The following is a 14,872-nucleotide window of genomic DNA, read 5'->3' as shown; positions in this document are numbered from 1 at the left end:
TTGCTTAAAGTGATAGGGCCAGTGCAAGGATTGGATTAAGGCGATTTGTTATGGCCCCTTGTGTGTGTGTGTGTGTGTGTGTGCAGCAGAGTATTAGGGTCCTATCCAATAGTTACTAACCTGAAGGCAAGGGACAGATGTAAGAGTGTGTGTGTGTGTGTGTGTGTGTGTGTGATGAGTACAGTGTCGGGGCATATGAGGCCAGGTTGAGCTGGGCCGGGGGCTACACAACTCTCAGGATGGTGTGTGTGTGTGTGTGGTGATAAGACACACTGGCTTGGGACAAACGTGTATGTGTGTGTGTGTGTGTGTGTGTGTGTCTCGGGGCCAAGCTGTGCAGAGAGAGAGAGAGGCTAGTGCCGTGCCACCTGGCTCCAAGGCAGTCAGCTGGCCTAATGGAGCTTGTGTGTGTGTGTGTGTGTGTGTGTGTGTGAGAGAGAGAGAGAGAGAGTGTGATAGAAAGAGAGAGAGAGAGTGTGTCCTGTGGCTGTATTTGAGCAGTCCACTCTTCCATTAGTTTGCTTTGAAAAGCCCTTATGTTGCTCTCTCTCTCTCTCTCTCTCTCTCTCTCTCTCTCTCTCTCCGCCCATCCCTCTTTTTGCCACTCATCCATTAATTCATCTCTCCTTCCTCCCTCTCTCTTTCCTTCCCTCAAACCATGTCCTTCCCTTTCCTCCTTCTTCTCTCTCCTTTCCTCTCTGCCCATCCCTCTTTTTTACCACTCATCCATTAATTCATCTCTCCTTCCTCCCCCCCCTCTTCCCTTCCCTCAATTTCCTTCCCATTCCTCCTCCTCCTCATCTCTCCTCCCTTCCTCTTACACTCCCTCTCTCTCCCCCTCTCTCTCTCTCTATCCGCCCATCCCTCTTTTTTACCACTCATCCATTAATTCATCTCTCCTTCTCCCCCCTCTTTCCTTCCCTTCCCTTTCCTCCTCCTCCTCCATCTCTCCTCCCTTCCTCTTGCACTCCCTTGTGTTCTCTCTCTCTCTCTCTTTCTCTCGCTCTTCCTGAACCCATCACCCTGCCCTCCCTCATTTTGTCTTTCTTTCCTCCATTTATCCATCCCTCCATCCCTCCATAGGCTGTGTATCTCTTGTCAGGAGGGATAAAAAAACATTTGGTTACATGTTTTCTACCCTGTATTCGTTCGATTTATTCCTCCCTCCGTCTTTCTCTCCCTCCCTCTCCTTTGCAAAGTGTCAAAATGTTTGGAAAATATAATTTTAGCATTTCCAGGTCTTGAAAAGTTCAGGAACAGGCACACAAACGTTTGAAAAACTATCGCGGTTCAGCTGTGATACACACATCTCACACCACAGTGTTTGTGGTTTTTGTCCCACTGTTCACTCACATGTTGTTGTGAAGGACGGTCTCGATTTATGAGTGTTTTGGCCCAGATGAGTCATTCCCCTGTCGTAATCAGCATAAATTATACTGAATACTGACCGAAAGTCTTCAGCTTTACAACTTTTTAACCTTTTGGAGCTGAAGCAGGAACCGGCTAAACCACAGGAGGGCTGGCAGCCGCCCCTAAAAATTAAATTTGACTAAGAATTGACTGAAATGAGTCAAGTCTGAACAGTAATGATAAAATGTATCGCCTGGCGTCCGGCTCCATGAGTCGCAGTCTTTAGCACTTTTCGAATTTGCATGGTGAGTCATATCGGTCCGGTCAAGCCTGTCCAACACTGATTCACTGACCAAATTTCTCGCCCCGGCAGCAGACGTAATCTGGAGACAGCGATCATGGCGGCGTTCACTTCCCGGCTTTTAAATATTCTGATTGTTCCTGTTTTAATTCGTCGATGCCGTTACGTTTTTTTGAGATCTCTAAATCTAGCTCGCTATCATCCAGTTCCTTTGTTGTCGTTCTGTAATTATATCAATAATAATAATGAACTTTATGTATATAGCACCGTTCTTAACAAGGTTACAAGATGCTTTTACAATAAAATAAGAAGAAAAAAATTAAACAAACAGTACAACACTGGATACAGATAATAGAAAAAGGAATAAAACAGGAAGGAACTAAAACATACAGATACTGAACCAGAGAAGCTGTACACAACATGATATTAAAAGACAGTTTGTTTAAAATATGTTATAAAAACATTAAAAAGAAGATGCTAAGCGAAACAGAAAAAACAAATAACCCCCTCATTACATTAAGATGTTAAAAAGGCCTTTTTAATGGCGTCATTAGTAGGTTTGTCTGAATTAACTGCAGGTGGAGATTCATGGAGGCTGGACACTAGGCAAAACATTTACATAATCTTGACACGTGAAAGCAGGACACAGTGAGTGGACCGTGTGTGTGTGTGTGTGTGTGTGTGTGTGGAAGTGTGTAAACCTGGTCCGGACCCACACACACCAGGTCTGCTGCTCAGTGGGTCTAAATATCAGGAGGATTACGGAGCCAAGTCCCGCTGCGGTCGAACATGTCGGCCTCTTCGCCTTACGAGAGACACTGACCTCGCAGAGCACCTTGCTGGAGGCGCACACACACACACACACACACACACACACACACACACACACACACACACAGAGCAGCGTTAGCAGCAGTCGTTGTGGGTGTTTCTGATGACGAGGCGGCTTTGATCAAGGTCTCGGCGGGCGTTTAGTGGGCCATGTTGTACAGCACAGGTCCTGATTCCTCCTTTATATCTCTCTCTCTCTCTCTCTCTCTCTCTCTCTCTCTCTCTCTCTCTCTCTCTCTCTCTCTCATGCTCTCCTTTCTTTTTTCCCTCTTTCTCCTTTTAACGGTTCTTTCTCCTCTCTCTGTCCTCTCTCTTTATCCTCTCTGTCCTCTCTCTCCTCCTCTCTCTCCCTCCCTCCCTCTCCTTCTGTGTATTTTTGTAAGTGCATGACAAAATGTGGCTACTAAAAATTGCAGTCTCCGTGTGTGTGTGTGTGTGTGTGTGTATGTGCGCACGCATGACGGACAACTAAAAAGCGCAGGGGCTGTGTGAGTAAATTTGTCTGTGACATACTGTGACAGCTTGAGTGTGTTTTGTGTGTGTGTGACGACTTAAAAGTTCAGTGCGTGCATAGATGTGTGGTGTGTCTGTGTGTGTATGTGTGTGTGCGTGACATCGTGTGACAACATGAGTGTGTGTGTGTGAAAGAAGGTGACAACTTGAAAGTTCAGGGTGTGTGATGAAAAGTGTGTGTGTGTGTGACTCATCAGCGCTGTCACAGCAAAACCTCTCAACCCATAATTTCGTTGATTTTCCTGCTTCTGGTTGAGCTGAAGGTTTCCTCGCTCTGCTCAGTGTCACACTTCACTTTAGAGTCAAAACCTGCAACTTTTTCATATAAATAAATGTCTGTTTTGCTGCTTTCTGACTCGATGCGTTTTTACGTTTTCGGTTTGTTTGGAATCAACAGAAGAAGAAGAACTGGGTAGTTAGCATGAGCAGACAGAGAGAAGAGAAACTCAAACTGCAGAAACAGAAAATCAGATGATGACAGACAGACTGTGTGTTTTCCCTCTGTGAGCTGTCTAGTTGTTGGATATTGATGAGTGTGTGTGTGTGTGTGTGTGTGTGTGTGTGTGTGTGCGCGCTGTTTAAATATTATTCATCAGCCCTCATTATCCTCCGTCATTATCATCCATCATATTCCACATCATTATCTGCTGGAGGGAAATAATACACTCCCAGCCAAGAGAGAGAGAGAGAGACAGGCAGAGAGAAAGAGAGACAGGCAGGAAGAGAGGGAGAGAGAGAGGCAGGCAGAGAGAGAGAGAGAGACAGGCAGAGAGAAAGAGAGACAGGCAGGAAGAGAGGGAGAGAGAGAGACAGGCAGAGAGAAAGAGAGACAGGCACTCAGAGAGAGAGAGACAGAGGCAGACAGAGAGAGAGAGAGACAGGCAGTCGGAGAGAGTGAGAGAGAGAGACAGGCAGTCGGAGAGAGAGAGAGACAGGCAGTCGGAGAGAGAGAGAGAGAGACAGGCAGTCAGAGAGAGAGAGAGAGACAGGCAGTCAGAGAGAGAGAGAGACAGGCAGTCAGAGAGAGAGAGAGGCAATCAGAGAGAGAGAGACAGGCAGTCAGAGAGAGAGAGAGAGACAGGCAGTCAGAGAGAGAGAGAGAGACAGGCAGTCAGAGAGAGAGAGAGACAGGCAGTCAGAGAGAGAGAGACAGGCAGTCAGTGAGAGAGAGAGAGAGAGAGGCAGTCAGAGAGAGAGAGAGACAGGCAGTCAGAGAGAGAGAGACAGGCAGTCAGTGAGAGAGAGAGACAGGCAGTCAGAGAGAGAGAGAGAGACAGGCAGTCAGAGAGAGAGAGGCAGTCAGAGAGAGAGAGAGACAGGCAGTCAGAGAGAGAGAGAGACAGGCAGTCAGAGAGAGAGAGGCAGTCAGAGAGAGAGAGAGAGAGACAGGCAGTCAGAGAGAGAGAGGCAGTCAGAGAGAGAGAGACAGGCAGTCAGAGAGAGAGAGAGACAGGCAGTCAGAGAGAGAGAGACAGGCAGTCAGTGAGAGAGAGAGACAGGCAGTCAGAGAGAGAGAGAGAGACAGGCAGTCAGAGAGAGAGAGGCAGTCAGAGAGAGAGAGAGACAGGCAGTCAGAGAGAGAGAGAGACAGGCAGTCAGAGAGAGAGAGGCAGTCAGAGAGAGAGAGACAGGCAGTCAGTGAGAGAGAGAGACAGGCAGTCAGAGAGAGAGAGAGAGACAGGCAGTCAGAGAGAGAGAGAGACAGGCAGTCAGAGAGAGAGAGAGACAGGCAGTCAGAGAGAGAGAGAGACAGGCAGTCAGAGAGAGAGAGACAGGCAGTCAGAGAGAGAGAGAGACAGGCAGTCAGAGAGAGAGAGACAGGCAGTTGGAGAGAGAGAGACAGGCAGTCAGAGAGAGAGAGAGACAGGCAGTCGGAGAGAAAAAATACAATCAGAAAGGCAAAACTAGAAAGAGAATGAGAGGCAGACAGTACGTGTGTGTGTGCGTGCATGAGTGTGTGTGTGTGTGCATGAGTGTGTGTGTGTGTGTGTGTGTGTGTGCTCGTGTGTGAGTAAATAAATAGAGCATTAGCTAGGTAGCTCCAGCTTGATGGCTCTATTTATAAAACCATCCCATCTGTCTGTTACATTAGAGATGAGATGAGCACGAGTGTGTGAGTGTGTGTGTGAGTGTGTGTGTGTGTGTGTGTTTACAGTCGGCTGACCCTGTCGCTTCCTGAACGCCGGACATCTGTCCCTCTGTCAACACACATCACACACTCCTCTCTCTCTCTCACACTTACACACACTCACACTCTCTCTCACACACACACACACACACACACATGCACCTGTCCACAGTCCTGCTTTCCAATCTGATCTGTTCACATTTGACTTCACTGCCATACACACACACACACACACACACACACACAGGTAGCAGCAGTGTTAGCTAACTGGCTAACGATGCTATCAGGCTCTCATGTTATTCAATTTTCATGATTTTGTTTTCTAATCCTCTCTGGCTCTGGACGATGCAAATAAAAGTGAAGTCTGTTTAAAGTTAAATTGGTTAAATTGAATGAAATTGAAAGACTAAATTCTCACAATACTGGATCCTGATTGGCCGACAGCAGCTCAGCTCCACTACACTGCAAACACATTAAGACATTTCAGCTTAAAAGAGAGAGAGAGAACAGGAGGATAGAGAGAGAATTTAAAAAGAGATAGATACTGAGGGATAAAGGAGAGAGAGGGAGAGAGAGTGAAGGGGAAGATGGAGTGAGAGAGAGGTAAATACCAAGAGAGACTAAGAAGATAGATAGAGAGAAAGAAAGAGGAGGGGGAGCAGGTAATAACACAGGATGGAAAGATTTTAGAGACAGAAAGAGGGAGAGAGTTTTGGGAGTGAAAGGATGCAGATACAAGTGAACAAGGAGAGAGAGAGAGAGAGAGACACAGAAAGAGAGAAATTCAAGAGGGAGCGAGAGAGAACGAGCGAGCCAGGTATCAAGAGATAAAGAGAGAGAGAAAATCGAAGGTGAGAGGAGGCAGATAGAGAGATCTACAGATAGATAGAGAGAGAGAGAGAGAGAGAGAGTTTATGTTAATGGAAGGTTGAGCTGCTGTCCTCTTTGCTGCAGGAGCCTGATAACACTCTTCTTCTCTTTTCCTCTCCTCTCCTCTCCTCTCCTCTCCTCTCCTCTCTCCTCCTCTCCTCTCCTCCTCTCCTCTCCTCCTCTCCTCTCCTCTCTCCTCCTCTCCTCTCCTCCTCTCCTCTTCCTCCTCACCTCTCCTCTCCTCTCCTCTCTCCTCTTTTCCTCTCCTCTCCTCTCCTCTCTCCTCCTCTCTCCTTCTCTCCTCCTCTCCTCTCTCTCCTCCTCTCTCTTCCTTTCCTCTCCTCTCCTCCTCACACTAACAGAAGTAGATTCTTGTTTATTTCCATGCAGTTGATCTCTTCCTGTGTTGTGCTGTGCGTCAGCATCATGGGTCCGACGGGAAACGCCCGGGGTCGTTTTTGTTCCCCCTCTTAAATTATTACATTTTAAAACAACTTAGAGCCTCATTTTGTGTTATTTTAGGTTTTTGTTTCAGTTTTTTGTAGCATGACGACACGACTAGGGAGAGACTGCTGCCACTGAGAGCCAGCAGAGAAAGGGACACACACACACACACACACACTACACATTTGATGATTTGTAATCGTAATCTCAACATTTATCAAAATACTCTGAGCTTGCAGCTAGACCTCTGTGTGTGTGTGTGTGTGTGTGTGTGTGTGTGAGAGAGAGAGATATTGGAGAGAGAGAGAGGAGGAACATATCAAGAGTGAACAATCAGAGAGAGAAAGAGAGAGAGCCTTGCTGAAGTACTGCCCTGTGTGTGTGTGTGTGTGTGTGTGTGTGTGTATGGATCTAGTTTCCCAAGGTGCCCAGATATTAAATCATGTGCACACACACACACACACACACAGACGCACACACATGCAGGGTGTGTATTGATTTATATTGACCCAGGGTTGGGTTGGAGGGCCGGTCATTAAATTAACACACCAACGGAGAAACTGATGACTCCACCAGACCACAGCGCTGTGTGTGTGTGTGTGTGTGTGTGTGTGTGTGTGTGTGTGTGTGTGTGTGTGTGTGTGAGTGAGAGAGAGAGAGAGGGAGGGAGAGACAGACAAAGAAAGTGCACACCTTAGGTCATTAGATCCATACACATACAGCTGTGCTTTCTCTTTCTCTGACACACACACACACACACACACACACACAGCAGTGTTAGCAGCAGAATGAGCCCCAGACCAGGTAGAGCAGAAACTGGAGCCTCATTTCTCACCCAGAGGATCATGGGAAATGCTCGTTGTGGCTCCTGGTGTTGCTCTGAGACACTGAGTGTGTTTAATAATTTGATCTGAACCAGATTAAAGCAATACTCTTCCTATTGAAACCTTTATCTGATTAGAGCCATGATGATCGCAGTAAGGTGATAATCAGAGTAACAGAGCCTGATTAAATCCTTCCAGCGGTGGATCCATCATTACAAACTCATGTTTCTCAGCCAAGCTTTGTTCAAACTCACAGAACCTTATTTTAAATTGTAGTCCAGATCCCAAGGTTTCCAACGATACCAAACATGTCAGGCTGAATTACAGGGAAATGTGTAGAAAATGAAGTACAAGACATCTAGATTTATTATTTTTAGAGAATATGTATGTAACATTGTCATACAGTATGGAAGAACATGTTTTTTTTTCTAATTTTGAAGCAACTTAAGGGGGAATTTAAGGGGAGATCGGGGTGCGAGGGGTTAAATAAGCTGCCTGTCTGCTCGGCCAGTCTGTGTATCAGGGCTTGTCAACACTGCGCAGGTCAAAGGTCACCAGACACAGTAACCCAGATGTTGGATTTACACAGCAAACCACATGGAGCGGTGCAGCGGGGCGGCAGACTGATTATTAAGTGAATCCATATTAACCGGGTTATTAGACAAATCCTGCTCATTTCAAACCATGTTAATGTTGTAATCGAATATTGCCGTAAGCTGATTGGTGGCAGTAACCAGAGTGTCGGTGAGCATGTGAAGGGAAACCAGACTGCAGGGTTTCCACCCTGCAGTCTGGTTTCCCTTCACATGCTCACCGACACTCTGGTTTCTGTTTTTATTGCAATAATTCACATTTCACAACATGACCATCAATTCCAGTGACTGAAGCTTCACCGGCCCGCTGCTGAGACTGCTGCCTTTCAGTTTTAAAACTTTTTTTTTTTTTTTGAGTGGGATCAGTTTTCCTCATCAGAATGTGTTTGCAATTATCAAAGAATCCACCTTGATATGTGGAAACACACAGCCGAGTTTGAATTCTTCACATTTCACTTTGTTTCGAAGGTTTTTGCTGAAGCTGAAATAGTCAAGTTGTTGATATAAGATGCCGAAAGTGCAGTAAAATTAATTTGCCGCCCAAATCAACAAGACTAACAATCATGATTAATACCTGTGATCATAATATTTGGAAAAAAAACAGTTAAGAATATAATTTTAGGAGAGATAAAAAGAGGAGATAAAAACAGAGCCAAAACAATAATGATGATGATGATAATATTATTATTCACCATCATCATAAACTGAATTATGATGATAGCACTTACCAATAAGCAGAGTTTTAAAAAAGGTCTTCACCAAAAGGCATAAATACATGAAATAGTAACGTGTATCAAGCAATTAAAAACATTATAAAACAAGATTAAAAACACTGGCAAGCTATTTCAAAAGTGGATAAAAAACGATTAACATTACAGGATTGAAAATCAACAACAAAACCTCAGCATGCCAGTAAAGTGTTTGTTAAGAAGTGATTTAAAGACGAAATCAGCGTGGACAGCTCAGCTCCTCAGGCTGTGTGTGTGTGTGTGTGTGTGTCCCTGCCTGGTTAAATAAGAGTTAAAAATAGCCGATGATTGACTTTCACTTATTGAACGTCTCTTCCTGTCTCCTCCCACAGCAGATGGTTGTCACGGCGATAAAATAACCGTGGCAACTGGCCAACGGGCAGAGAGAGAGAGAGAGAGAGAGAGAGAGAGAGAGAGAGAGAGAGAGAGAGAGAGAGAAATGGACAGGTAGAGAGACAGACAGAGTGACAGACAGACAGGTGGAATGATAGAGAGACATAAAGACAGACAGGTGGAGAGAGAGAGACCAAGAGAGACAGGGGTGAAATGAAAGAGAAAGATGAGAGAGAGATATTGAAAGATAGGAGAGAGAGAGAGAGAGACAGAGAAAGAAAGACAGTAAAACAGCTTTAGAGACAGAAATAGAGAGGGAGACAGGGAGAGAGAGAGAAAAAGAGGGGGGGGGGTGACACAATGGCTGTGTGTGTGTGTGTGTGTGTATATGTGTGTGTGTGTGTGTGGCAGGATACAGATCATATCGCAGCAGGACAGGCCTTATCAGATCCCAACATGCAAACATTCGCTCCACTGTTACTTCCTTCCCCTTCAGCAGTGTGTGTGTGTGTGTGTGTGTGTGTGTATGTGTGTGTGTGTTGCATCCTGTTAGGATCAGATGTCCTCACAAAGATGGAGAGATGCACAGAGTGAGGACATCGTACCGGGGGGTGGGGGTGGGGGGGTGGTGTTACTCAAAGGTCAGAGGTCACGATGTGTTTAAAGGTCCGGGCCAGGTAAAGGTTAGAGTGATGCTGCGTTCAGGTCATGTGGGAAAGATGGTAAATGCCAGCGGCCTGCTTCAAATAACCGCTCACCTCTTCAGAGGGTAAATACGACTTTCTACTTGAATTCTGATGTGATGACGCACGACCTTTAGAAGGTTGTGCGTCTTTGAGAGAAAATAGTTCCTATCCAAAAACTAACGAGTCACCTTTAGGCAAAATTCTGAGTTTGTGGTTTAAAAATTAACTGGCTAATAGTAATGTGCGGGTCAGGTTTGTTTCAACCTGCGACCGCCCGATCCGACACATTAACATATCCCAACCCGCCCGACCCGTTTTCATACATAAAACAACGACCCAAAATGACCCGCCTGGTGTATTTTCAATGTGTACTTATGGCGTGTATATATGGGGCCTGTATGTGTATATGCGTGGATGTGTATATGTATATGTACATATACATGGATGGATATGTGTTTTTGTATATACATGGAGTATTTACACTACCAGGCAAAAGTTTTGACAACGTTTCTTTATTTTTACTATTTTCCACCTTTGAGAAAAAAATCAAAACTATCTTATCTTTTAGATTTTTTACTGTTGCCTTGATGGAAAGGCAAAGGGAGTCATGCATTCTTCTCACCTTTTTCACCCCTAACCAGTTTGCATCTCTGCAAGTAGAACACAACTATTGACCGTAACCTCATTTTTTTTTTTTACAATACCAAACTATTCCTTTAAGTGATTTTGTGATCTTGGCTGTCAGAATACCACGGCAGGAAACAACTACTTGCTGCATTTTTTGGTTTGTGGTCGACATTACATTGTCTGGTTTGCTCTTAAAACATGAACTCACATATTTCATGACAGAGATCATGTGTGTTGAGAGTGAAAAAGCTGATCAGCAGTCTAAAAGAAAACATATTGTCTCTTGAAGGCTTCAAATGAGTTCAAATGAATCAGTGCTTTTAGGAATTAAATTGATATGATGTGAACGCAGCATCAGGTTGAGAGTTAGGCGGGTTGTTTAGGAGCGTCAACATCGCGGGGCGAGGCAGAAGAACTGGAAGGAGAAAACATGGCCGCCCAGAAGGCTTCGCTTGTAGCTTTTGCTGCTTCATAGAAACAAGAAGAAGAAACAGACTCGTTCCTGTGATCCTGGTATTAACCTGTTGAGACCTCAGTGTGGGGGAATATCAAACCCTAACCCGACCTGGCAAACCTACAGTCATAAAGAGACTAGAAGAAGAACCTTAGATGCAAAACCTAAACTCCGGTCCATCTCTGTGGAAACCTGCGGTCGTCTCATCCTCCGTCTCGTCTCTGTGTCTGTAATCCTGTAATGATGAGTCGCACAACAACAGGATGATGTACGCTGCATTAATTAGCCTCCTCCAAGCTCTCAGTGTTCGCCGCCATTTGTCCCGAAACAAACCTCTTGAACGCCTCCTCGATTCTGATTGGCTAAACGGACCGTGACAAACCCGCCCGTCCAGAGAAAGTTGAATTTTCTGTCCGTCAAAATGGATAAAAATCTGACAGAAATGGATGCAGCATCAGTCCTGAAAAATGAAAACTTCATATACGAACGCAACAGATTTTACTGGTTCAGGTTGTGTGTGAAGATGCATGTAAGTCAATGGACGGTCCTCACAAGTATAGTAATATAAACACATGCAGTAAAACAGAAGCGTATATAAGCCTTGATCGCTCTCTGTGCCAGTAGAGTGGGTGCTGTGTCTTCTAAGCTTATATATATTCTGCTGACTGCCAAAGTGCACACACACACACACACACACACACTCACATTCTCTCTCACACACACACACACACACACACACACACAGGTTGAGTAGGCTGCTGATTAGACTGAGGTCATTTAGCAAACGCTGCTTCCCTCAGATTTCTGTTAATTTAAGAGCTGAGCCAGAGCAAAGCCAGGGTGTTATGTGACTCACCTGAGTTCACACACACACACACACACACACACATACACACACACGAATAGACATAGACACAAACACACTCTCTCAACACACACACTCACTTGATATGGTTTATTTGAATCCATTAAAGTTGAATTTACATAATATTGTCTCTGCTTGACTACCTATTACTGCAGGGATTCAACACACACACACACACACACACACACACACACACACACACACCCACATACAAGCTGTAGTTCTCCTGCTGCAAGGTCATTCACACTGCAGCATGCATGCCTCTGTGTGTGTGTGTGTGTGTGTGTGTGTGTGTGTTTGGTCCCCAAGGCCAGAGCAAACATTATAGCGCTAATTAGACACTCCATTTCCATATGTGCTGGTCTGAGATCAGCTGTTAAGTGTGATACAGCATTATAAACACTGTTCTGAGACCAGCTGCATCAGTGCTTCAGGAATGAGAGAGGAGCGTTGTAAAGGAAATTCAGCATTATTAGCATTATTATTAGCAGTATTACTATTAGCATTATTATTGTTATCCTGTAGAGCTTCTGGCTAAGAACAGGAGCAGGGGTGTTGAGGTCAGAGAGGTGGGCTTGTTGCTGGAAGGTCGCCGGTTCGAATCCCGAAAGAGAAACGCCGCTCCCCTTCCTTTGCCGGTGAGCAAGGCGTTGCTGTAGAAAGCCGGTAGTTGTCCCGCTCACACTATCTACCGTTTCTTACAGTGAGCGTGTTTTGAAAATGACCGATTTGTCTTGGTCTTTTATTACAAATCAGATATCGACCGGTCAGTCAAGCCATTTTTAAAATGATTAGTAAAAATGTATTAGAACTTGCCATAACTTAGTCGGGTCCATCACCTTTTCAAACATCCTTTTAATGTTGATGTTTTTAATGTGGTTGTTTTATTTTAACTATTTTATTTGCTTGCTGTATGTTTTGTCCTGTGTATTCTTTTAATTGTAAAGTGTATTGGGACCATGCTTCATGGTGATTCTGCACTTAAATAAAATTGATTGATTGATAATGGCAAGCCGTTTTAACATTTAATCACTGAGGCTACTATGAATCAAACATATCAGTAATTCAGTTTTAAGTTGTTATTCCAAGATGTCGTATCCATGTAATTTTTACTAGTTATAACTAGTAAGAATTGTTTGACAGATATCATAATTGTCATTCTAGCTAGTTATAAATACATTTTTACTTGTTACAAAAGAATTTTAACTAGTTGAAAGTAAATTGTTACTAGTAAGCCTCAGTGATTAAATGTTAAACGGCCATGTGCCAGAGTGTCGTCCATCTTTGATATGAAGGATCTTCCTGCCTGAACGCAGCGAGCGAAGGTTTTAATCCTCGTTGTTTTTCTATCTGATCAGATGAATTGATCCGGTGTGGTGTGGGAGGATCTGACTCGCTGCCTTAAACAGCTGCTGACACTAAAATAATTTCATCAGTCTGGTTTCAGTGGAGAGTTTTAGTGTCCCATGATGCTCTGAATGCTGTTTCAGAGGCTTTTCCACCCTGATGAGAAGAAAACTCTGGAGGAAAACACTGAACACTTGTTGTTTTTAGGAGGTTTTTGACATGAAATAGTTAAAATCTCAGCAGCCTCAATCCAAAAATATTGGTATCATCTTCAAAAAAGTCCCATCAGTCGAACCCTGTGGCGATGTTCCTGTTGCTCCGTCCTTTTCATTTCAGTATTTTAACACACTTTCACTTTCTAATCTTCTTGTTTTGGATGTTTTTCATTTCTTCTGGGCCACTTTTTAATGTGTTTCCCAATTTTTAATCTCCTTTTTTTTTATGTCTTTTACGATTCCTTGGTTTTATTCCTTTCTGTAAAGCGCTGCTGTTAGAAGCTATATAAATGAAGTCGACCGTTATTATTATTATTACTGAAGATGTGTGTGTTTTGTGTCTTGTGTGTGTGTGTGTGTAGGTCTGACCACAGAAGGCCTGTACCGAGTCAGTGGGAACAAGACGGACCAGGACAACATCCAGAAACAGTTTGATCAAGGTAAACCACAGACACACACACACACACACACACACACACACACACACACACACACACACACACACCACAGACACATTTCAGCAGCACACCATCATAAATATAAATCCGGCTACCTAGGAACTTGAAAACGTGTGTAACCGGAGATTCAAAGCGGACGCCGGTGTTTCCAATTATTTCCACAGATCGTGATTCTAAATTATTTTCCCGTGCGTTTAAATCTCCCCGTTTAGGAACTCTCCGGCTCCTCGGGAAACATGGTACCAATCGAGCGCTGAGTTTGTGTGATGTGTGCAATAAATATTACTTTTTTTTTTTTTTGTTTTACCGGCCGCAGCGGACGAGCGGTTTCCAAACTGCAGCGGGCGGTATGAGTAGTTAAACAGAAAAAGCTGCTTCTCAGAGGAGGGAAGGAGCTCCAGATGCCGGCTGTTAAGAGGAAATAAAGCGGCCGCGGCGTTCGGCCCCGGTGGCTGCTGGGAACTTTACACCCTGCTTGATAACACACAGAGGGAAGACTTGAGAGATGAGACGCTGCGCCAGCCGCTCGGTTTGTTCTGCTCAGTCTCACATGCACAAACTTATTGATTGGGTCTTTTCTTTCTTTTTCTTTCTCGTTGCGTTTTATCCGTTTTTTTTATCACTTTGTTTTATCGCTGTGCAAATAAACAAAACTAATCATGAATCTCATTAAATGGTAATAACTCCCGAATAGCCTGAATATGAAGAGTTTTATTCCGAAATGAAATACCAACCGTTAGAAAAAACAGCATCTACTCTTACGAAATGACTTAAAGTGCAAAATGAATACAAATGATGGTTTGTTTTAAAGTATATTAGGTAACTTAAAGGAAAACTCACCCTAAAACTCTTTAATTCTATAAAAACAGCTGTTGTTGATGTTGTTTTATTCCTGTCTCCATCCAGTAGTTAGTTGTTTTTCTTCTTGGTGAATAACCGGCCAATCGTAGACGAGGTGACGTCACCTCCAGATGTTTCCAGCAGCTCCAGTGGAGTTTGATATGAGAAAATGTTTCAGGATGTAAAACATCAGCGGTAAACGTCAGGTTTTGGTGTCAGTTCCTCAGAATCAAAGAGCGAGGGCTTCTTTCTAGAGCCGCCATTTTGCACCGAGAGACGTTCAACAATCATACAGGGAGAAATCCATCGTAGAAGAGGAGAGAGACCAGTTTCTCCACCACAGGAGCAGGAGAGAGACCAGAATGCACTGCAGGAGAGAGACAGGCTGGGGATTGAGGAAGGAGGGAGACTCGCGTTTTCTCCACTGGATAAACTCTCTTACTC

General features: G+C 44.3%; 1 protein-coding gene across 3 annotated transcripts in view; it reads left to right on the top strand.

Moving 5' to 3' along the window:
* Positions 1–14,872, top strand: part of arhgap5 (Rho GTPase activating protein 5) — a 50,506-nt gene that overhangs the window by 24,213 nt on the left and 11,421 nt on the right. For all 3 annotated transcript variants that reach the window (XM_071918157.2, XM_071918156.2, XM_071918158.2), the window contains exon 4: positions 13,493–13,570. In XM_071918157.2, coding sequence (XP_071774258.1) covers positions 13,493–13,570 — 78 coding nt within the window. The remainder of the gene's footprint in view (positions 1–13,492; positions 13,571–14,872) is intronic.

Source organism: Centroberyx gerrardi, chromosome 17, assembly GCF_048128805.1.
Source record: "Centroberyx gerrardi isolate f3 chromosome 17, fCenGer3.hap1.cur.20231027, whole genome shotgun sequence".
In the NCBI taxonomy this organism is placed as follows: domain Eukaryota; kingdom Metazoa; phylum Chordata; class Actinopteri; order Beryciformes; family Berycidae; genus Centroberyx; species Centroberyx gerrardi.
The sequence above is the reverse complement of the archived record's forward strand: the minus strand, read 5'-3'. Positions and strand labels throughout refer to the sequence as shown.